At 36.4% G+C, this 24,841-nt stretch overlaps 1 protein-coding gene across 2 annotated transcripts in view; it reads right to left on the minus strand.

Annotated features, from left to right (window-relative positions):
* The window catches only part of LAMA2 (laminin subunit alpha 2), a 591,238-nt gene that overhangs the window by 79,709 nt on the left and 486,688 nt on the right, over positions 1-24,841 (minus strand). For both annotated transcript variants that reach the window (XM_067702129.1, XM_067702128.1), the window contains exon 41: positions 7,452-7,554. In XM_067702129.1, the coding sequence (XP_067558230.1) occupies positions 7,452-7,554 (103 nt within the window). The remainder of the gene's footprint in view (positions 1-7,451; positions 7,555-24,841) is intronic.

The following is a 24,841-nucleotide window of genomic DNA, read 5'->3' on the forward strand; positions in this document are numbered from 1 at the left end:
GATATACATGTACAGTTGCAAAAATCATTAATTTAAAGGGTATCACTTGGTTTACACTATTTTATGAATTCTGAATGCAAATACTGGCAGAATAATCAGGCCAATTATTCAGAAGAACGACTGATCTGAAGAACATTGTTACTGCCGTCCCTCAAGTTTCAAAGCAGTGATTTTGTTCCTCTTTTTCTGTACTAGAAAGTCAAGATGTGAATATTCTGAGCCTGTTCTGATTTCTTTGTTTCAGCTATTTGACTCTATTTTCTTGTTAATTTATCCTTTCTTACACTCTGGTCATTTTTTTCTGAAGTACTTTTTGGAATTTCTCAAACCAAGTCTAAACACTTTATAGCTTTGTCAGTCTAATTCTTTAGATGAATAGAAGTTGTACGCAGAAAAGAATTACAGATTTTAAAATGGAAAACTTACAAAATGTTAGCCATGAAAACCTAGAAAATAAGCACTCCAAGGCTGGCTTTAAATGCAAAGATATATGAGGCAGAGGTATCTATAATCAAAATGTAAGGAAGAACGCATGTGGTCCAGTTAGAATGGTAACATGGCCAAAGAAACAGAATTATTGGTAGTTAAAAAAATATCCAACCCAATTCTTTACTTGTAATTTTTGGAGAACAAGAAAAGGATCCAAATTATAATCATAGTGCATTTTCTGCTCCTTATCTCTTCAGTATTCATACCCATCAGCTGTAGCCAAGTCATTTATCTTCTCTCTAGATATCACACCTAACTAACCTCAAAGGTTACACACATGCTCCAGCTTTGGCTCTCCCTTTCTCATCCTCTCCTCCCACATCAGAAGACAAGTGTCCAGGAATGGGTTCGTCAGAGACAGAGCTCATAAAGTGAGGGGAAGAAGCAGAACAGCCAGGGTAGACTGTGAACATGCCTGACAATATCATTCCTCTTTGTTGCATAACCATTGACATTGAACCAGGTAGACATATTCAGAATGAAAATCACTAGACAGAGTTATATGTTACTTCCATTAATAATATGCATTTACTTATGTTGACCTCATTCCTTGTACTGTGCTAAATATATTAGAGTTTAGTTTACTTGGAACTGCTAACACTGAACTATGCTATGTAATATCTCAAAATAAAGCTATTACAAGTAAATCAGTTATACAGCAGAAACTAACACAACATTGTAAATCAACTATATTTCAATAAAAATTTAAAAATAAATTTAAAAAGCTATTACAAGTATTTCTTTGATCATTAATAATGCATTCTTTTACAAATTCTAGCCATTAGAGAAAGTAGTGTGGTGCAATGAAATTATTACAGGACTTGGAGCTGGAAGCTGCGTGTTCAAATGTCATTTCTATCCATTTTTACATGTGTAAAATGAAGATAACAACTTCCTTCATATGACTGATATGAGAAATAAATTGAAGGATGTATGAGAAAGTACTGGATTTATCACGGGCAGTTACTAAATAGTAACAAATAATTCATGTTGGTTTGATAATTTACATTGGTCTGATAATTGCCCTGGTCTGTTTGCCAGTTTTCAATAATATTATTTACGATTTGCTTTCTTCTTTGTTTAAACCGCATCATCCAGAAACTAAAGCTGTTAATTTTTCTATTATACGTTTTTAATATATGTATATAGCTCTCATTTTCAACTAAATATAAGAATGATTTTTATAGATTTTAATGGGAATGTTCTATTTTGACTGTTCACACCCATCTAGTTAAGTTCCTCAAATGCAATTTTTTATTTTTTATTAATATGAACAAAGCACAAATAAATACCTTGAGAGAATCCCTCATTCACAAGGGTGAAGTTTGTAGAAATGTTTTTAATTTTGAAGGGATCTAGTTAAATGGAATCTACTGCAAAATTACCATATAGATAACATTTTGCAAGAACAATTTTCATTACTGTGACATTTGTCTTATGAGCTACTTCTTGTACTCAATATCACTTCTGACTTTGCTCCTTTAGCAAAAAAATGGAGAAATATCCTCTCTTTAAGATTTCTTTGTAAAAAAATTTTACAAGGCTACAAACCTGTTTCATCTTTTGTTCTAGAGGCTCCTTCTGAATTAGAGAACAGGTTAATCTCTGCAGTGCTTCTATCTGCAGTTCCGAAGCAGAAAGTTTGGAATAGGTAAGGGATCTGTATGAAGTCAGGTGGAAACCTTGATTTTGACCTTTCTGGTAATGAGAGATTCCTGCTACTCTCTTCCATTCACTCATTCTATATCAAATATTTGTTAGGGCCATGAGTTTTAACGTGTCACCTCTGCACCATGGCGAAAGCCCAGTTTTTGTCCAGCAGTGGTTAAAAGCATCAGCTTTGAAGCCTGACTAACTTGTTAAATTTTTGGCTCCACTATATTTATGAAGTTTATTCAATCTGTTAGTATTTCTTCGACTTAAGTGATTTTGCTTTAAATATCAAAGGGGGCCAACCGTACTAAATTATATAATATGTGATTGCTCTGTACAATTTATTAATTTTATTACATTATGTTTTTTTGGTTTTGTTTTGTTTTGTTTGCGGTACGCGGGCCTCTCACTGTTGTGGCCTCTCCCGTTGCGGAGCACAGGCTCCGGACGCGCAGGCTCAGCGGCCATGGCTCACGGGCCCAGCCGCTCCGCGGCATGTGGGATCTTCCCGGACTGGGGCACGAACCCGTGTCCCCTGCATCGGCAGGCGGACTCTCAACCACTGCGTCACCAGGGAAGCCCCTGCATTATGTTTTTACCTTTGGATATTTTAAGAACATAAGAGGTACAATTTCTCTCAAGTTATTTTACTATAATTTTTCATCCACTTATATAGTCCTTTGTCTTCTTAATATTGAGATTTCTAAGAACCTGCCCCTAGGTCAACCCCATGACTGAGTACAGGATCCCAACACCTGTGCAGAAGGAAGAGCAGCTGTGTAAGGAAGAAAGCTGGGTGAAATTCAGAGCCCTATTCCTGTCCCTAGCATTCTGTTAATTGATTTGATGAGGTTGCTACACCCAGTCTTTCCACTTTTGGGTACACCTAGCCTTCTTTCATGACATTATTCCTATGCTTCCCTTTCCCCAGTTGCTGTCACAAGTTTGCAAAGTGTCCTATCTCTGATTGCCTCTTTTGTCCAGACATGCACCAGTGACTGTGTATGGGAACTTCTAAGATCACTTAATGGAGCCTGCGTTTATAGGAAGGCATATTACCGATAAACTTTGTCCTGATCTAAAAGTTCCAAGTCAGCTCTTGTTCAGCATGGGCACCGTGCTTTCTAGGTCCTCAACAGCTGTTAGCTGCAACTAACTGCACAGGCTCTTCCTCCCCACTACAGGGTTGTAGTAGAAGCCCAAGGAGAGGAGGAAGGGGAATTTGCCTGGTGGCGAGATCTCCAAAGACTTAAGATATCAGGATAGAGGGAGTCATCTCTTCAGCCAGTGGAATGAGAAATCAAAAGGACCAGATATCGAAAACTCCATGTGGTTCCTTTAGGGCAAGCTCTAAAGCCTGACTGTGGGCTTGCAGGCTCGTTTTGTTTTGGCCAGCAAGATATTCTAAAAGAAATGGACTTTAAACAACTTTAAGTAAGACAAGTACTCTCTCTGGTTCTAATAGTTCCTGCCCTTCTATGTTTGGCCACTATTTTGCCCCTTTTCCTTTTAACTCCTAAACCAAGCCCAACTTGGTTTTAATTTCTCAATTTCCTCTATTCACAAGGCTAAGGAGGAATAAAAACTCTGTATGAGGGATCAGCAATATCTACAGGAAAAGACTGCTTTGTTCTTCAGACTACAGTAGGCTAGGGGATCCAGGCTTGGTTTTGTCCATTTAGTCCAAAATTATTTTTTGTCAGTGGAATGGATTTTGTTTCTTTTTCATATGCCTACCTATGGGAAGGCTGATTCTGGCAAATGGTAGTATGCAAATTCAAAAGGAGTATATATATGTATATTTTTGGCTGCGCCACACGGCTTCTGGGATATAGTTCCCCGACCAGGGATTGAACCCGCACCCTCGGTGCTGAAAGCATGAAGCCCTAACCACTGGATCCCAGGGAATTCCCAAAAAGAGTATATTTTTAATAATATAAAAATGCTTTATTTACTTTTTTGGGGGGGCAAGGAATAGCGACTTTATTTGGAAAGCCAGCAGACTGCAAAGACTAGTGTCCCACAATGTTTAACTCCTGAGTCATACTTTGGCTTAACATCACTGCAATATTCCTGTTTATTCTCTTTTTTCTAATCTGAGATAACAGGTTAGTTAGATTCTTAACAGGTTAGTTTAAGAACCTGTTAGTTTAAGAACCTGTTAGATTCTTAACAGGTTAGTAATTGCAAGTGTTATTATATTCATGATCGCAAAACCATTCTGATACACTTGTCTGGACTTAATGACTCAGTGTCTGGAGGATCAGAGTACAGAAGAAAAGTATGGATTAATTTGATTAAAGTAAATGTTTGGAATAATTCTGGCACTGCTCTGTAGTTTGGACAGCATCACATGTCATACAATTCACTGACTCCATATTCTTGGGCTTGGAAATAGATCTTTTTATTCCATATGCGTGTCGTCCATTTTATAGAAATGTTATCCATTTGTTCATAAGTAATTAAATAATTTCACTTATTTTGGGCAAAGATGAAAAGTAGGGATAAATTAAGAAGTAAAATAAAGTTTAAAAGTTACTCTATATAAGGTATATAATTATAGAATCTTAGTATTTTCAGACTTCTAATGTACCATCCTCAGCTTCATTCCTTGCCTTGTACACATTCCATGAGAACCTCAACTAGCCCTTTTATTGACAAAAATCTTTTGTCAATCTATAAAGTAGTATTAATTCACCCAGTGGCATTAATTTATCTTCTAACTCTTTCAATCATCAATTTGTACCAAGCCCCATATCCATCAACAAAACAATTTTTATCTCCATGGACGTTCAATCAATTCAATGTAGAATGGCTTCAAGTCTCAAATGCACAGAAGGGCGAATTTACTTTTAACAAATGTACATTCAAAAATTAAAAAGCAAAACAAATTGCTCCTGGAAAGTTCAGGTTCCCTCAAGGCACGGACAGCACAAAAATGGCAGGGAGAAGCTCTAAGTCATTCATGACTAAAGCTCATGAGCTAACTGGATTGTACTGAATCGAACAAGGAACAACTTAGAAATATGGAGTGTGTACTGGCCTCACCACTTTTATTCCTTCTAAGTCCAGGCACCATAGAGAGAGAAATGACTAAATCTCTATTTTTAATAGCTGCTGTAAAGTATTTTGCTCTGTAGGGCCTATTTCAGCAGTTCCTGGTGGTAATATATGGCATTTCCCTGATTAACAGCCATTTTATAACTTGTGTAATTGGCCACAAATCAGGGGAATGTCATAATGTAGCAAGAAAACATTCCTGTCTCCGTCAGAGCCTTGGCTTGGATTTCTGGAGGAATTATTACTTGAGTAGTTTGTGGGTTTTCATTACTTTAAATAATGTACTACCTGAAGTACAAAAAAAGACATTTAAACTAATGAACATTTCTGTCACCTAACCCCTTCTACCATGCCTGTCCTTAGATTTCTTTCTCCCTTGGAAAAAATTTCTTAAAAATCGGATTCTTTTTTCATTTTTATAACACCAGTATTTGTGGGGAAAGAGAGGCAAGGGCAGGGCTGGAAGTAGGGTGAGGTGACTCAGGCACTCCCCCCAGGTGTGAAATTCAAAGGGGCACCAAAAAATTCAGTGATCAAGGTAAAAATGTTTTAATGCAGTATTTTTTAAAAAATCAAAAAAGATCAATGATGAGCAAATATTAACATTTAAAATAAAAACAGGACCTGGGCTTCCCTGGTGGCACAGTGGTTGAGGGTCCGCCTGCCAATGCAGGGGACATGGGTTCGTGCCCCGGTCCGGGAAGATCCCACATGCGGCGGAGAGGCTGGGCCCGTGAGCCATGGCCGCTGAGCCTGTGTGTCCGGAGCCTGTGCTCCGCAGCGGGAGAGGCCACAACAGTGAGAGGCCCGCGTACCGCAAAAAAAACAAAAACAAAAACAGGACCTAACTCTGCACTTGCATGGCTCAACCTCTCTCACCTCACCCTGATCCCAGCTCCGGCCAAGGACACTGGAGATGAAGGAGTGATGGCAAAGTAATGAGATCAACTCAACTTGCCCAAAAGAAAAATAGGGTTGACTCTATAGTTACTGTTCAGGTTGTAATAAGTGCAATCTCCTGCATAGGATTTTATATATATATAAGGGGTTGTATTTCACCTGTGATACGTAATCCAAAGCATTTACTATCAGAGTGCCATCTATAATGGAGAAAGAACGTGTAATTCCATACCAGCCTCTATTGGAGACTCTTCGTTTAAAGCATGACAAGTATAAATGATGATAAAAGCTCTTTTCTTTCTAAGATTAGTAAAGACCAACACCATTCTTTTATTTAAAAATATGCTTATTTCCTGATTTGAGACAGTCATTGTGATACTATACACTAGAAATACAAAGTTAAGAAGAAGACCCTGTGACTGTCCTCAAGAAGATGGAAGCCAAGTCCATGGCTGCAGTGATTTGATAAGTCTATGAGAAAGGGACGCACAGAGAAGAGGCATGTAATTCAGATGGGGTGCTAGGTTTCCCAGAGAAGATGACATTTGAGCTAAATCTTGAAGGTCTGGTAGAAGGCAGTTGGATGAAAAAGAAAGAAGGATGGTGAGAAGTTCCAAAGAGAAGAATGAACACTGTGGAATGTGGAGGCTTGAAATGGTAGCATGTTTTCAGAGGACATGAATGTTTCAGTAAGGTTGCAGAGCTGGATGCAAGACAGAAAAGGGTGAGTGAGACTGAAGATAGAAACAGGAGGCAATTAAATGAGAACAGGAGATATTCGAATGAAATAAAAATATAATAGCTTACCTAGAGTGTGGCTGTATTGAATAATACATTTTTAATGCAAAACCCATAATATATCAGGGTAGCTATATTATGCACTTTGATCCTTGAATTAGGAATAAAATACCTAAAAGTGTATTTAAAAGGTGAAAACTTTTCGAGACGTGCCCCACTAAATCGAAAGTTTCCCAAGGATATTTATATTACATCTGCCTGATTGATTCCTTTGTGACTATGATTTCTAAAGTCGAAAAAAAAAAAAGGTGGGGTTTGGTGCTCTTTAAAATTTATCATACATTAAAAGTTCCTATACTCTATATACAGATGAAATGATGCTATAGAAATTAGGTTTAAAAATTATGAAGTATTGCCCAGTGCAAAATGAGGTGTGAAGGCAAAATACTGTAAAACTGATGAGAGAGTTTACTTGCACTAAATCTAGATAGTAAAAACAATCATAAAAATTATGCTGCAACAATTACACTTTTCCAATAATGTGATAAAATATCCTACCAATTACAACTACAATTAAACTTAAAATAATAATAAAAAGTGGTCACACTAACCTTTTACATCATTTGCTAACTTCTTGGCTTCATTAAGAAACCCGAAGCTTTTCTGAAGAGAGCCTTTGGCACCTTCCTGTAATGAACCCTGAGGACCTGTTGCCTGTGGACAGAAAAAGAAGTGTCACATATCTAAAACAAAAGAATTATGGAGTAGAGATATCTAGCAGGCAATTGGTACACAGAGTTTACCTTCAGGAAAGCATTCCGGGCTACATATGCAGAATAATAAATTATCAGCACAGATTTGTGATTAAAGTCAGGAGACTGTTTATTGGGAGATGAGAAGAAAGCCTAGAATAGAACCCTTAGGAATCCCAACATTTAAAGGTAGGTACAGAAAGCTGGGCTGGCAAGGTGATTGAGATTCCAGAAAGGACAAAGAGAACCTAGGAAAGCATGATATTATGGAAATCAAGAGATACAGAAGTAGCTCAGAGTATGATGACTTGCTATGTTGCAAGGTCAAAACTGGTCAGTACTATCAAGTGCTGTCGAATGCTCAAGCAAATTAAGAACTAAGCACATCCTTGACTTTATCCCTAAGCACATTTCATTCAAGTTGTGGGGTAAGTCGGGAAGCATTTTCTGTCCCCTAGGTGTTGAAATGAGGAAGAACACTGCTTCTGTTTTGAAATGCATCTCAGAGTACTAGGGCAAAACAAAATCTTCTAAATGAAAATCTCTGAGCCACAGTCATCTCCTAGCAAAGATGGATTTGTTGAACCTTGGACTATAAGAGGTGACACAAAGATAATAGAGTGATATGGGAAAACGATCATTTAAATTGAACGTTTAGCTATCCATTTTAATAGTGTTTGCTCTTCAAGAATCATTACATAGTACGTTAATACCAAAAGATAAATCAAATAGGATCTTACCTGTAAATTTTAAATTGGAAGAGTATTTCAGGGTGCAAGACGAGCTAGAGAATGCTAAATAACTTACTGTTGAAGTTATAGATCTGAACTCAGGTTAGCCCAGACATAATATTCTTCAAATACATCTCCAGTGCCTTAATAACATTTTTTATCAGTCATATGATTTAAACATTAAACTAGGAGAGATTACAGAACTTGCTACTGTAGTGGCAAAATTTATTTTAAGGTGTTATTCCAACAGTTTTAAATAATCTATTGTTCATAGAACAGATTGATTATATAATACTATGACATCTACAAAGGGACATATAGGAAACATCTACATAAACAAAAAGAGACATTGTGCATTTATTTCTAGCACATGCAAAAAGAGCTGTGTGACAACCCTGACAAATTATTCTATGGGAAATGGACACTCTCTTCAACTGAGAACACATAAATTCTTAGTCCTGCAGTTTCCTGTGAGAAATTAGGTACATTGACACCACATAAGTGTAATTTATTTTGAAAAAAAAGGAAGAGTGTCAACATAAATGGCACAAATCCAATGTACCTTACTCAAAAAAAATAAGCCTCCATTACCCACTCAGGTTCTATATTTGTTCCAAATTTATATGCCGTTCTTACTCCCTTGGTTATAGGTTTCCTGAATCAAAACAGATTAGAGAAAGGAAATTACAAAGAAAGAAGGATGAAGATTCTCTAAATAGGCACATGAAAACAGCTGAAGTGACAGCTGACAATCTATCTGACAATGAGGAAAGAGAAAACCAACAACTAGAGAGAAGAGTTTTTAAATCTCAGAAATCCAAATCGATAAGGATGAAATAGGTTTCAGTAGATGCCAATATTATTGTAGTAAAATAACTAATGTTGATAATGATGATCCTGAACCATCAGGATAACACAGGTCATTCACAGTACAAGATGAAACCAGACAAAGCAAGCTTTCCCCATAGCCTTAACGTGTGAATTTCTCTCCACAAGAACATAATCTGGTGAGTGTCTAACAACCAACATCTTAGAGCTAATCTTGGATATGCAAAGTGAGGCATGGGAGTAAAGGAGGGAGAGAGAGTTGACTTGCTGTCCATGAGAAAATTAAAGAAATGAGGTAAGAGAGTAGAGAAGGGCCAGACAACATGTAAAGAGGCTAAAGTCTGAGCCGTGGAAATTGTGGAGGGATTAGGAACAGCGATGGGCAATATTTATTTTTTTCTACTTTCTTACACTCTTCAGCAGTTTTATTGAGGTATAAAAAAACTTCACATATTTAAAATTTACAATTTGATAAGTTTTGACATTTATTCACCCATGAAACTGCCAATCAAGGTAGAGAACATACCCATCATTTCTTTTCAATCCCTCCCTTCCACCCCTCCTTGTCTTCCCCCATCTCCACACACTGACCTGCTTTCCATCACTATTAGTTTGCATTTTATAGAATTTTATACAAATAGAATCATCCGGTATGTACTCTTATTTTGTCTGGCTTCTTTCATTCAGTGTAATTATTTTGATGTTTATCCATGTTGTGTGTGTATCAACATGTGATCCCTTTTTTATTTACGTGGATATGCCCCAACCTATTTATTCATTCATCTCTTGATGGACATTTGGATTATTTCCAGCTTTGGCTATTCTAAATAGAGTTGCTATGAACATTTGTGTACACATCTTTGTATGAACATATGCTGATTTCTCTTGGAGTGGAAACCTCTAAGTGGAGTGGCTAGACTATCTGGCAGATGTATGTTTACATTTTTTAGAAACTATCAACATGTTTTCTAAATTATTTGTACTATTTTAAATTCTCACCAGCAGTGTATGACAGTTGCGTTTGCCTACATCCTTGTCACTACTTGATATAGTCAGTCTTTTAAAATTTTAGACATTCTAATAGGTGTGTACATCATTTGGTTTTAATTTGCATTTTCCTCATGACTAATAATGTTGAGCATCTTTTCCTGTGCTTATTTATTTATTCTTTGGCTAAGCATTCAAATTTTTTGTCCAAGTTTTAACTGGGTTTTTTGTTCTTATTGAGTTTTGAAAGATATTTATGCATAATATGACAAATCCTTCGTCATATATGTAATTTGCAAATATATTCTTCTAGTTTGTACCTTATCTTAATAAATGGTTGGATTTGATTTGTTTTAACATTGTCCATAATTTTTGCATCTATGTTCATGAGGGATATTGGTCTATAATTTTCTCATTTTTTTGGTAATGTCTTTGTCTGGTTTGTATCATAGTAATACTGGCTTCTTAGAATGAGATAGGACATATTTTCTCCTCTTCAATTCTCTGAAGAATTTATTATTTCTTTCTTAAATATTTGGTAGAATTGAATGACCAGTGAAGTCATTTGGAACTGAATTGTGTGTGTGTGTGTGTGCGCGCGCGCGCGCACGTGCACACATGTGCATATATGTGAGGGTTTTTAAACACAAATTTAATTCCTTAATGAGTATAGGGCTATTCAAGTTATTTATTTATGGATGAGTTTCAGTAGTTTGCGATTTTCAAAGAATTTGCCCATTTCATTCAAAATGTCTAATTTTTGGCATAAAGTTGTTCGTAATTTTCTCTTATTATCCTTTACTGTATGCAGAAGTTGCTGTGATTTCACCTCTTTTATTCCTGATATTGGATATCGGTGGCCTTTCTCAAGTTTTCTGATGAGTCTGACTAGATGATTATCAGTTCAATGATCTTCCATTGGACCTTTGCACCATCATCCAGCAACACGACTGAATCCTGACTGAAGTCCATATGCTGATAAACTTCCCTGCTGCCAATTTCTTATCTTGCATTTATGAGTGTTGCCTACCTTTTGCTTCCAGACCTCTTGTCTTTCCTGTTTTTCAGGAGGCCAGTGATTTCTTCCTGGATTCTCAGTCAACTACTCCTTGCTCAGATGTAAGGAGGTGGGTGGTATACATGGGGGTGTAGGAGATATTGTAGCAACAAGGTAAGGAATGACAAGGAGACAGGGAATTTTGATGTGTGGATGGGAGAGCAAGTATTTCGGTTGCAAAGGACTGTAGATTTTATGAAGGGCAGTGTTAAGAAGTAAGGCTGTTAGGTAGTTTGGAGTCGGTTTCTGGAAAGTTTGAACGTTAGACTAAGGAAACTGGACAATAAGCAACATGGAGCCGTTAAAAGTTTCTGAGTAGGAATGTATGCTCAGAGCAATAGTCCAGAAGAGGAATTGGGCAGCTGTGTGGGACAAAAAGGAGATATCAGTTGACTATTGTAATAGTATGAGCCAGAGAAAATAGAGTTGTAACCTTAGGCAAGGGCATTGGAAATGAGGTTTGGGTTCAAGAGATGTGGAGGAATAAGACACGTTTCAATGTTTCAAGAAGCACTTCAAAATATTAAAGTAAAGAGCTGATGGAGTACAATTGTCAGCTATAAGCAGTGTACTAACAATCCAGGTTTAAAAGACAAGTCTTTCATATGATAACAGAATGGAAAACACTAATACGTTATGGATGAACAGAACTGTTTCAATTCATTGGAATTTGGAGAGTTCATTTTCCAACATTGCTTAGTAAGTCACTGAAGCACATCAGCAATATCAGGACAGGTGATGAAGCAGCATTTTCCAAGCTAATCATACTTCATGCATATTTATAAGCATCACATCTGAGTTTCTGGGCTGTGTCTACAGCATATGTGAAATATAAATGAGGTTCTTAGACTTGCAAGATATTTTGTTACTTGCTTTTTAGAGACTGTATTTTTATAAATAATAAGTTCTTCTCTGTGTATATATACATATATGTATTTATAAATTATCTAAAACCTTTTATTATATCACACAAAATAGGATCTATTATTACATGTAGGTTGCTATATGTTTTATTAGCTAATAATCATTTATAGAAAATGTGAGATAATTTAAAACATCAGAGAAGGAAAGATACAGGAAAAAGTAAAATGATAAAGTCTACAAAGATTTAACAGAGGCTTGGCACTTAATTGGCTTTTAACACATGTTAGTTTTCTTCTTCCTACTATTTGTTAAGTATTCATAGTGACTTGTTTAGGCACCATGTCATTGACTAATAGATGAATGAATTGACTGATTTACCCAATAAAAGTTTTTAGCTCTCTCAAGCACCAGAGTAAGCTCTGATTATTCAAAGATCGAAAGACTCTGCCTTCTCTAATGGAACTGGAGTGGAGAGACAAACCAAAAAATCCTTATAAAGAAAATGATGATTGCCATAATGGAGTATGGAAATATCTAAGTGTTTTGTTGTCAGAGGAGGCTCTCTTAGGGGGAGGAGATGTGCAGGTGAGACCTAAAGTTAAGTTTATCAGGATGGTATACCCATACCCCACTGATGTATTATTTAAATAAGCAAATTTAAAAGTTATTGTTTATATTTCTTTCTATATTACATTTTTATTATTTTTCTAAATGTTCCTCTACTAACTTCTTTATTAGAGATAAATTTTCTGAATTCATTGAAAAAGTTGGTGCTAAGGAGAGATGCATAATTGTTTTTGTTTATTTTTATTTTCTAAAGAAAGTACTAGCTGAAAATTCATCAGCGTGGTTTACAGCCTATTCCATTACTTCCTCTTTATGAAATAATTTATTTTAGAAGACAAGCCTTGCACATTTCCAATGGGGATAATGTGTCAAGATAATATGTGACTTAGATGATTTTAAATTCAATATCTTTTTAATAAAGAAAACTGTTCAAAATGTGCAGAGGTATATGTAAGGGCTGATAATTAGCTGCAGTGGGTTTATGTAAAATATTTATCAGAAGAAATTTATATTTGGGCATGTTAGGCTGTTGTTAAAAATCGGGGAAAAATTTCTTACTATAATAAAATAAATTCTTAGAAGAAATGGTGGAATGTAGCCCTATATACATTTTAAAAGACATAACTTTTGAGAACACTGAAAAATGTGCAAGTGATGTTACTAGATATATTAAGCTACAAAACAGTTATGTAAAAATTACCCATTTGTACAAAAGCTATTTGCACAGGAAAAAGTATGGACAGATAAACAACATTATAAAAGTCGTTGTCTGCGGTTGGTGAGATTACACACATTTTAGATTTTCTCCCTCTTGCTTGTCTGTATTTCCTATTTTGTTTTATAATGGACATGAACTGCTTTTGTAATAATTGAAAAGAGCATACACAATTTTTAAAAAAGAAAATCATTGTGTATTGATTTTAAAGGTGTTTTAATATAACCCATATTTTAAAAATCTACAGGATACTAAAATGAAATTATGAATCAAAAATGAGTTCAGAAAGAACCCAAAGAATGACTTTGGTCAGAAATCTGGTGAAAGAAAGGTTGTAGATCCTAGTATTGCATAATATCCTAAAATGGGACAGGGGTTAGATGAGTCTCTGGAGGACTGGAAGCAACTGAGCACACAAAGGAGACCAAGGGATGAAATAGAAAATCTCCAAAACTACTCATGAGAATTTAGAATTCATGACTGCGAATTTGCAGCTTGAGAACACCAAGAAAGACAATTGAGAGAGGATTTTAAAGTATATAACTAATTGAGAACAGGTTTTCACCAGTCACAGCATGAGAGCCATTGCTCCATCACCCTTGGGTGCCACTGGCTTGCTGCTGACAACCTGTTGAGGGTAGGATGGGTGGGTACCACAAGGAGTCTTGATTTTGAGTACAGACAATGGATAAAGGTCTATTGAGTTAGAAAACCTCCTCAGAGGGCTTATTGCTTTCTTTCCATTTAATGTCCAGAATCAAACTCAACATGGCAATTTCAAATCTTGATTATTCATATATTTATTATTGTATTTATTCCTACTGGTGGAAATCTCAAATACCAGGTCTGAGAGCATTGCTGCCTTGAATAAAATTAGTTTAAATTTATATTGCATTATAGCATCACCCCAAAGAGTTTCTGTGTTGCTGACTGATGTAACAAACTCTTTGATTTCATTTTTAATACTTTATGCCCTCAATTTTTAAATACGCCAAATTCTGGGTAATCAAATAGAAGTTTGTTATTCTGCTTCCAATAGATTTTCTTAAAGTTATTGATGCAAATGAGTGTATCATGTACAAAGAAAATCACTAAAGTCAGCTGGCTTGATGAATACCGTTTTCACACACAGATTCAATATTTTTCTACGTAACTTAGATCCTCACTGACTTTTTCATATTTGTTCTTGTGTGAATCAGTTCTTATATAAGTTGCTGAATTGCTGATGGAGAAAAAATGTTCACCAGTTTTACTGACAGATTCAATTGTCATACCTATTATGGATTATACTATTTCTCCATTAACACTACACTGGTACAAACTTTAAATCCCAATGATTATAGATATTAATAAGAAGTCAAAATTACTGTTTGAATGACTCCTAAGTAATCACTGGCAGAATAAAATACAAGATATATGAGAGTTAAAGTTTAAAACTTGACTGACACTATATTATATTGGGCCTTTTGAATGCAATGTGTATTCTGCCAATATTTGCACACTTCTTTATGTAGGAAATAAAAACTCAAAATGACCTTGCAAGTATTCTTTATGTATTCTGATTCATCCAATTACACAAAGCAAATATTAAATAAGACAGACTGAAAAGACGATATGACCACATTTCTAAATAGATACTCATTAGAAATACCTTAATGTTTACTCCTATTGTAAGATTTACAGTGTTTAACTATGTGATGTATTGACCAATAGCAGTGATATCAAAAGACTCTGGCTACAGATTAGGAACCAAGATGGCAGAGTAGAAGGACGTGCTCTCACTCCCTCTTGCGAAAACACCAGAATCACAACTAGCTGCTGGACAGTCATCGACAGGAAGACACTGGAACTCACCAAAAAAGACACCCCAATCCAAAGACAAAAGAGAAGCCACAATGAGGTGGTAGGAGAGGCACAATCACAGTAAAATCAAGTCCCATAACTGCTGGGTGGGTGACTCACAGACTGGAGAACATTTATACCACAGAAGTGCACCCACTAGAGTGAAGGTTCTGAGCCCCACGTCAGGTTCCCAACCTGGGGGTCCGGCAATGGGGGAAGGAATTCCTAGAGAACCAGACTTTGAAGGCTACTGGGATTTGATTCCAGGACTTTGACAGGACTGGGGGAAACAGAGACTCCACTCTTGGAGGGCATACACAAAGTAGTGTGCACACTGGGACCCAGGGGAAGGAGCAGTGACACCAGGGGAGACTGAACCAGACCTACCTGGTAGTATTGGAGGGTCTCCTGCAGAGGCAGGCAGTGGCTGTGTCTCACCGTGGGGAAAAGGACACTGGCAGCAGAAGTTCTGGGAAGTACTCCTTGGTGTAAGCCCTCCCAGAGTCCACCATTAGCCCCACCAAAGAGTCCAGGTAGGCTCCAGTGTTGGATTGCCTCAGGCCAAGGAACCAACGGGGAGGGAACCCAGCCCCACCCATCAGCAGTCAAGGGGACTAAACTTTTACTGAGCTCTGCTCACCAAAGCAACAGTCAGCTCTACCCACCACTAGTCTCTTCCATCAGGAAATCTGCATAAGCCTCTTAGATAGCCTCATCCACCAGAGGACAGACAGCAGAAGCAAGAAGAACGACAATCCTGCAGCCTGTGGAACAAAAACCACATTCACAGAGAGATGGATAAGATGAAAAGGCAGAGGGCTATGTACCAGATGAAGGAACAAGATAAAACCCCAGAAAAACAACTAACTGAAGTGGAGATAGGCAACCTTCCAGAAAAAGAATTCAGAATAATGATAGTGAAGATGATCCAGGACCTCGAAAAAGAATAGAGGCAAAGATCAAGAAGATGCAAGAAATGTTTAACAAAGACCTAGAAGAATTAAAGAACAAACAAACAGAAATGAACAATACAATGACGGAAATGAAAAATACACTAGAGGGAATCAATAGCAGAATAACTGAGGCAGAAGAACGGATAAGTGATGTGGAAGAGAGAATGGTGAAATTCACTGCGGCAGAACAGAATAAAGAAAAAAGAATGAAAAAATGAAGACAGCATAAGAGACCTCTGGGACAACATTAAATGCAACATAATTCGCATTATAGGGGTCCCAGAAGGGGAAGAGAGAGAGAAAGGACCCAAGAAAATATTTGAAGAGATTATAGTCGAAAACTTCCCTAACATGGGAAAGGAAATAGCCACCTAAGTCCAGGAAGCTCAGAGAGTCCCATACAGGATAAACCCAAGGAGAAACACACCGAGACACATAGTAATCAAACTGGCAAGAATTAAAAACAAACAAAAATTATTGAACGCAGCAACGGAAAAACGACAAATAACATACAAGGGAACTCCCATAGGGTTAACAGCTGATTTCTCAGCAGAAACTCTACAAACCAGAAGGGAGTGGCATGATATACTTAAAGTGATGAAAGGGAAGAACCTACAACCAAGATTACCCCGCAAGGATCTCATTCAGATTCGATGGAGAGATCAAAAGCTTTACAAAGAAGCAAAGGCTAAGAGAATTCAGCACCACCAAAACAGCTCTACAACAAATGCTAAAGGAACTTCTCTAAGTGGGAAACACAAGAGATGAAAAGGACCTACAAAAACAAACCCAAAACAATTAAGAATATGGTCATAGGAAGATACATATTGATAATTACCTTAAACGTGAATGGATTAAATGCTCCCACCAAAAGACAGGCTTGCTGAATGGATACAAAAACAAGACCCATATATATGCTGTCTACAAGAGACCCACTTCAGACCTAGGGACACATACAGACAGAAAGGGAGAGGATGGAAAAAGATACTCCATTTAAATGGAAATCAAAAGACAGCTGGAGTAGCAAAATCATACCAGATAAAAACGACTTTAAAATAAAGGAGGTTACAAGAGACAAGGAAGGACACTACATAATGATCAAGGTATCAATCCAAGAAGAAGATATAACGGTTATAAATATATATGCACCCAACATAGGAGCACTGCAGTACATAAGGCAACTGCTAACAGCTATAAAAGAGGTAACTGACAGTAACACAATAATAGTGGGGGACTTTAACACCTCACTTACACCAATAGACAGAACATCCAAAATGAAAATAAACAAGGAAACAGAAGCTTTAAATGACACAATAGACCAGACAGATTTAATTGATATTTATAGGACATTCCATCCAAAAGCAGCAGATTACACTTTCTTCTCAAGTGCGCACAGAACATTCTCCAGGATAGATCACATCTTGGGTCACAAATCAAGCCAGTAAATTTAAGAAAACTGAAATCATATCAAGCATCTTTTCTGACCACAATGCTATGAGATTAGAAATGAATTACAGGGAAAAAAAAAAACGTAAAAAACACAAACACATGAAGGCTAAACAGTGCATTACTAAATAACCAAGAGATTGCTGAAATAATCAAAGAGGAAATCAAAAATACCTAGAGACAAATGACAATGAAAACACGACGATCCAAAACCTATGGGATGCAGCAAAAGCAGTTCTAAGAGGGAAGTTTACAGCTATACAAGCCTACCTCAAGAAACAAGAAAAATCTCAAATAAACAATCTAACGTTACACCTAAAAGAACTACAGAAAGAAGAACAAACAAAACCCAAAGTTCACAGAAGGAAAGAAATCATAAAGATCAGAGCAGAAATAAATGAAATAGAAACAAAGAAAACAATAGCACAGAGCAGTAAAACTAAAAGCTGGTCCTTTGAGAAGATAAACAAAACTGATAAACCATTAGCCAGACTCATCAAGAAAAAGAGGGAGAGGACTCAAATCAACAGAATTAGAAATGAAGAAGGAGAAGTTACAACAGACACCGCAGAAATACAAAGCATCCTAGGAGACTACTACAATCAACTCTATGGCAATAAAATGGACAACCTGGAAGAAATGCACACATTTTTAGAAAGGTATAACCTTCCAAGACTGAAGCAGGAAGAAATAGAAAATATGAACCGACCAATCACAAGTAATGAAATTGAAACTGTGATTAAATATCTTCCAACAAACAAAAGTCCAGGACCAGATGGCTTCACAGGTGAATTGTATCAAACATTTAGAGAAGAGCTAACACCCATCCTTCTCAAACTCTTCCAGAAAACTGCAGAGGAAGGAACACTCTCAGCTCATTCTATGAGGCCACCATCACCCTGATACCAAAACCAGACAAAGATACTACAAAAACAGAAAATTACAGACCAATATCACTGATGAATATAGATGCAAAAATCCTCAACAAAGTACTAGCAAACAGAATCCAACAACACATTAAAAGGATCATACACCATGATCAGGTGGGATTTATCCCAGGGATGCAAGGATTCTTCAGTATACGTAGATCAATCAATGTGGTGGACCATATTGACAAACTGAAAAATAGAAACCGTATGATCATCTCAATAGATGCAAAAAAAGCTTTTCACAAAATTCAACACCCATTTATGATAAAATCTCTCCAGAAAGTGGGCATAGAGGGAACCTACCTCAACATAATAAAGGCCATATACGACAAACCCACAGCAAACATCATTCTCAATGGTGAAAAACTGAAAGCATTTCCTCTAAGATCAGGAACAAGACAAGGATGTCCACTCTCACCACTATTATTCAACATAGCTTTGGAAGTCCTAGCCATGGCAATCAGAGAAGAAAAATAAATAAAAGGAATACAGATTGGAAAAGAGGAAGTAAAGCTGTCACTGTTTGCAGATGACACGATACTATACATACAGAATCCTAAAGATGACACCAGAAAACTATTAGAGCTAGTCAATGAATTTGGTAAAGCTGCAGGATACAAAATTAATGCACAGAAATCTCTTGCATTCCTATACAATGATGAAAAATCTGAAAGAGAAACTAAGGAAACACTCCCATTTACTACTGCAACAAAAAGAATAAAATACCTAGGAATAAACCTACCTAGGGAGACAAAAGACCTGTATGCAGAAAACTATAAGACACTGATGAAAGAAATTAAAGATGATACAAGCAGATGGGGAGATATACCATGTTCTTGGATTGGAAGAATCAATATTGTGGAAATGACTATACTACCCAAAGCAATCTACAGATTCAGCAATCTACAGATTCAATGCAATCCCTATCAAATTACCAATGGCATTTTTTACAGAACTAGAACAAAAAAATCTTAAAATTTGTATGGAGACACAAAAGACCCCAAAGAGCCAAAGCAGTCTTGAGGGAAAAAAGCAGAGCTGGAGGAATCTGACTCCCTGACTTCAGACTATACTACAAAGCTACAGTAATCAAGACAATATGGTACTGGCACAAAAACAGAAATACAGATCAATGGAACAGGACAGAAAGCCCAGTGATAAATCCATGCACCTATGGTCAACTAATCTATGACAAAGGAGGCAAGGAAATACAATGGAGAAAAGACAGTCTATTCAATAAATGGTGCTGGGAAAACTGGACAGCTACACTCCCTAACACCACACACAAAAATAAACTCAAAATGGTTTAGAGAGCTAAATGTAAGACCAGGCACTATAAAACTCTTAGAGTAAAACATAGGAAGAACACTCTTTGACATAAATCACGGCAAGATCTTTTTTGATCCACCTCCTAGAGTAATGGAAATAAAAACAAAAATTAAAAAATGGGACCTAATGAAACTTAAAAGCTGTTGCACAGCAAAGAAAACCATAAACAAGACGAAAAGACAGCCCTCAGAATCTTCTGCTATCTTCTTTCCACAGCCTGATTAGGAAATTCTGGCACACCACTTGAACCTAATTCTAATCAATAAAAAAATCCTACAAGGCATCTACATTCAAATAAATATTCATAGATGATCTCAAACTAAGTAGGGAAAGAAAGTAATTTTATTTTTTCTTTGAAATTTTCTTCTCTATTCAACTTTCCTATCTCTCTTGGCAGTGTATATATCTTGTTCATTCTGAAAATCTGGAGCATCCTAGCCTTTCTAGATTCCTAGTATCAATGTTTGGAGATGGCAGGGGGCAATTTACATTTAGTGATCAGCTACTATATACCAAGTATTACCTATATGAAAATCATGGAATATTACTTGTGAAACAGTGCAAATGAAATTCTCACGGAGTTATTCATGCTTCTGTCCCCTCGAGGTCTATTTTCAGCTTAAAATTTAATACTGGAGACATTATTTTCTGGTAAAAGGAAGTAGGAAGAGGAAAACACCACAGTCACTAAGCTGTGAAATGGTGGCAGCAGGCCATGGGAGCAGAATGCCCAGAGTAGAAAGCAGGCAGAGATGCAACATCTTTCAAAGCCCCGGATGCTGTGGCTGTGCAGTTGGCATCTGACTCAAAGACTTTTCTCCCTAATTATTTTAAGATTTTGTTTTCTTTTTCTCTTTAGTTTCTGTAGTTTAACAATGATCTTTCCAGGTGTGGACTTATTTTATTTATTGTGATAGGCTTCCTTAACTTGAGAAATCATATCATATCCTTCACCAGCACTTGAAAATTTTCAGTATCTCTTTTACTATTACTATTCCCCGTTCTCACCCTTTTCAACTTCTGGAACTCCTAATAGATTTGCATTTCATTTTTACAATCTATATTCCTTGTTTCTTACACTCCTTTTATGTTTTACCATACTTGTTGCATTCTAGGCAACGTATTCAACTCTTTCTATTAACTCATTCTCTTTTCCTATATATTTTATTTTTAGAAATTTTATTTGCTTCTGTTACAAATTTCCGTAATCTTCTGTATTTTTTCTTTTTATCACTCTTTTCTATTCTTTTTTAACATTTCAATACTTTTAAACACGTTTATTGTATATTCTCTTTCAGATTTTTGAATAACTTCAGGATCATGTTACATACTTTGCCTGCCTACCCTCTTTCCTACTTGATTATTTATAGTGTATCTAAACAGACCACTTTCCTGTGTCCTTCTAGATGCTCTAGAGGTTGCAAGAACCAGGATCAGTTCCCTCCTCTCCCCATTAAATTTTTAGCTTGGAAAGTCTTGTACCATATGGACTTCAACCCATATATAAATATATACAGTATAAATTTGGACTTCAATCCACAGGCTTATGGTTTTAGCAACTTATGAGAGACATTTTTCACAACTGGAGGCATGAAAAGTAACAAGGCTCCTTGGCATGTTCTGGGCTAGAAGGAGTGTTTGTTGATGAGAACAATTGTTTCCAAGTCTCACAGTTTTGCATACTTTCGATTAGTCAAAAAAGACTCCTTCTTTTGTAGGTTTAGGATGATATCTGTGATGTCTTCTCTCCCTGCCTGGGCTTTAAAATCCCAGTCCCTAGACATATGATCTATATTTATGTTCCAAATTCATTGAGTCACCAAGCTGCCAGCTCTAGAATGTGCTATGCTGTTTTACTCTCGTTTTTATTTTTAGATTTTCTTCTGTTTCCTCTTTTTTTTTTTTTTTTTTGCGGTACGCGGGCCTCTCACTGTTGTGGCCTCTCCCGTTGCGGAGCAGAGGCTCCGAACGCGCAGGCTCAGAGGCCATGGTTCACGGGTCCAGCCGCTCTGCGGCATGTGGGATCTTCCCGGACCGGGGCACAAACCCGTGTCCCCTGCATTGGCAGGCGGACTCTCAACCACTGCGCCACCAGGGAAGCCCCTTGTTTCCTCTTTATAAAATAAAGTATGAGTTAAATTTTGGGGAGTTAGAATTTACCTAGCATTTCTGTGAATTTCTCACATTAGGATGGATCTGAATTAACTCAGACTGCCATGTTATCAGAGCTCCCTGACTTTTCTTTCTAGTACCCTTATTTTCTATCAGGGTTTTTCTCCCCACTGATCTGTCACATAAGAGTGAATTTACAAAAATCCAATTTATTCTGTAGACTCGACCCTAAAGCAAGAAAAAACTCCTTCAAGTTTCAAGTTTTCTGAAGAAAAAACTTCGAGTTTCTATGGATTTTTACTCCCCTCATACTAAGGAATCAACAGTGGGAAGTCACTTACACAGTTCACGTATTTTTAGGATCAGGTGTCTAAGGCTTTAAACTTACTTAATTTTAGGTATATTTTCCTCCTGTCTAATATTTTTTTCAGAATTTCCCCCCTCTCTTTAGTTCATCTAAAGCCTACATATCACTTACACAGCACTGTTCTTTACTATCTCTCACTATTATTGTTTCTATGAGAAAACGCATTACTTACAAATTGCGCTCACTTTCTTCTGTATTTTATATTATTTTTTCCTAGATGTGCCTGAGAAAGATCATGCCGAAGATATTTAGACTTATGGCTCCCAGGAGTGATGGGTAACTGTAGCAAGTGACAGAACTTGAATTTGGAGAATAAAGAGGAAGACCAGATTGTGTACTGGTGTTGAGAGCAAGTATAAATTCTTCTCAATTTCTAGTGCTGATTCTTAGTGAAGATCAGACTAAACACTGAGACTGAGACTAATTGAGAAAGAGGATTCTGGATTAGAGGGTATTAAGGAATTTTGTTGGTGTGTGTTGGGATGGGGAGAGAGAGAGAGAGAGAGGGAGAGTTTCAGACAATAACAATGATTGCAGTGTAAAGAAGAGGGTATAGAAGAAAAAAGAAATCTTCAGGTGCTGTGGGAAGTGAAAAAGTGATTCTTTTTTTTTTTTAATGGAAGATACATAGGGAAGGTGAGGACTGCCTACATTTTCTACACTGAAGTATATATCACAGAGCACATTCTATTCACCTTGACAAAGGGAGAGAGGGAGAAAAGAAAGAAATGAAGGAAGGAGGAGAACATTTCAGAATAGATGGAGATTGTGTGATTATTGTTGTGTGATGATTCTTCAGGATCTTAAAGAACCAGATCTAAGGAATTCATTCTACATTAGACTTCCTTTTTGTTCCTTCCTTTTGTTTGCCGTTTGGATATACCAGATTCAAGTGCAGAGCATCTAAGAACTTCCCAGTGAAAAGGGCAGAGGGTCTCATCTCCCAGTGCTACTGACACCGTGCCTATTGCCTCTGGTGGTCATCCCAAGGATCCAGCAGCACATGAAATCTACTTTTCATCTACTTCTAAAATCTGATCTGCTTGATAACATAGGTTTTAAGTTCACCTATGATCTGGAAACATTTTTTAAAGGTTTAATTCTCTGTTATTTTAGAGTCTGAGGACTTTTTACAGCATCAAAGCAATAAAGATTAGAAAAAAATTACTGGATCTTCATATTCTATTTTCTAAACGGTGACATATTTCCTTTTTCTTTCTCCTTGTGCCCACCAATGAGAGGCACAAAATGAGATGTTATCTTGGAGATCATGTGTAGGGAAAACAATCTTTTGTACCAATAATATAATAATAGTATTTATCTGCCTAGCACTAATAGAAATATAGTGTTTTTTTCATAATGTCTGTTCCTAAAATAATATTTCATTTTGATATTTAAATAAATTATATATACAAGGGGCTGTTACTCTTCACATAGGAACTATACTACAACCTTGAATTGTTTATAACCTCCACCTGCTTATTATTTAATTAAAATAAAGGATCAACTTTTTTCTCATTCATATTTTCCTTTCAATTCCATTGTTGATTATGTGTGCACTACAAATAGGTAGACTTAAGCAGATTTTTAAAAGTGAAGTGGCTTTACAAATGCTGTCAGTTATGCTTTGAGACTATTCCATATTCATTTGTTTCTTTTCCTATGGTATTTTCAATGCTTTTTTTCTTCTCACATTATCTTACGTCCATCTTCTTCACAGTAGTAATTGATTGCTTTATTGCTTGTCTAATATGTCTTTTTTCTCCTTGTATAAATTCCTGCTTTGTTTCTTTGTCCTTTGTTTCTAATTCATTGAAAACATTCTTCCTGCTTTGCAGGACTAGCCTCAAATGACTCTTTCATACACAAATAATAAACTTAATCTTACTCTTCTGTGTTTATCTATAGCTCTAGCAATAATACCAGCTCTAACATTTATGGAATGCTAGTACTATCTAGGTAATTGTTCAATTTAAGGGCAAATATATTTCTTTTTCCAGTATAATAGAACTATATTATAATGAATTATTAAAATTAAAACTTTATTTATTCTGTTCTTGAAACACGGTCCAACAAACTTTCTGGCCAAATCAGTCTTCTGTTTGTTTGTTGTTAGCCACTTAATAAATCAGTGATTCTCTTTAGCTTTTACTTTGTAATTTTTCAGACACTTAATTATTTTTACATGGCTTATAGAGAAGGAATAACAATAACAAGGGGACATGCTGTAATGCAGTAAAACTTGTCCTAATTAAAACAAAAAACAACAACAAAAAACTTGTCCTAGCTCTATGTTTGAGTTTGGCTAGCCTATCATGTATAAGTATCAGTGTTGAGGAAAAGTGAATATTTCATGTTGGCATGAATATGAGAGTCTCCTGAGTATAAAGTGATAGTATTAAATTTGGGTGAAAATAAACAGGTCTTTAACATAAAATGTTAGAAGTTCATAAAAATGAAGCAATGACAATAGTGAGGATTTTATTGGTACAAAATGTTGTAAATAGGTATGAAAAATGTCA

This window comes from Pseudorca crassidens, chromosome 13 (genome assembly GCF_039906515.1).
Source record: "Pseudorca crassidens isolate mPseCra1 chromosome 13, mPseCra1.hap1, whole genome shotgun sequence".
Classification (NCBI taxonomy): Eukaryota; Metazoa; Chordata; class Mammalia; order Artiodactyla; family Delphinidae; genus Pseudorca; species Pseudorca crassidens.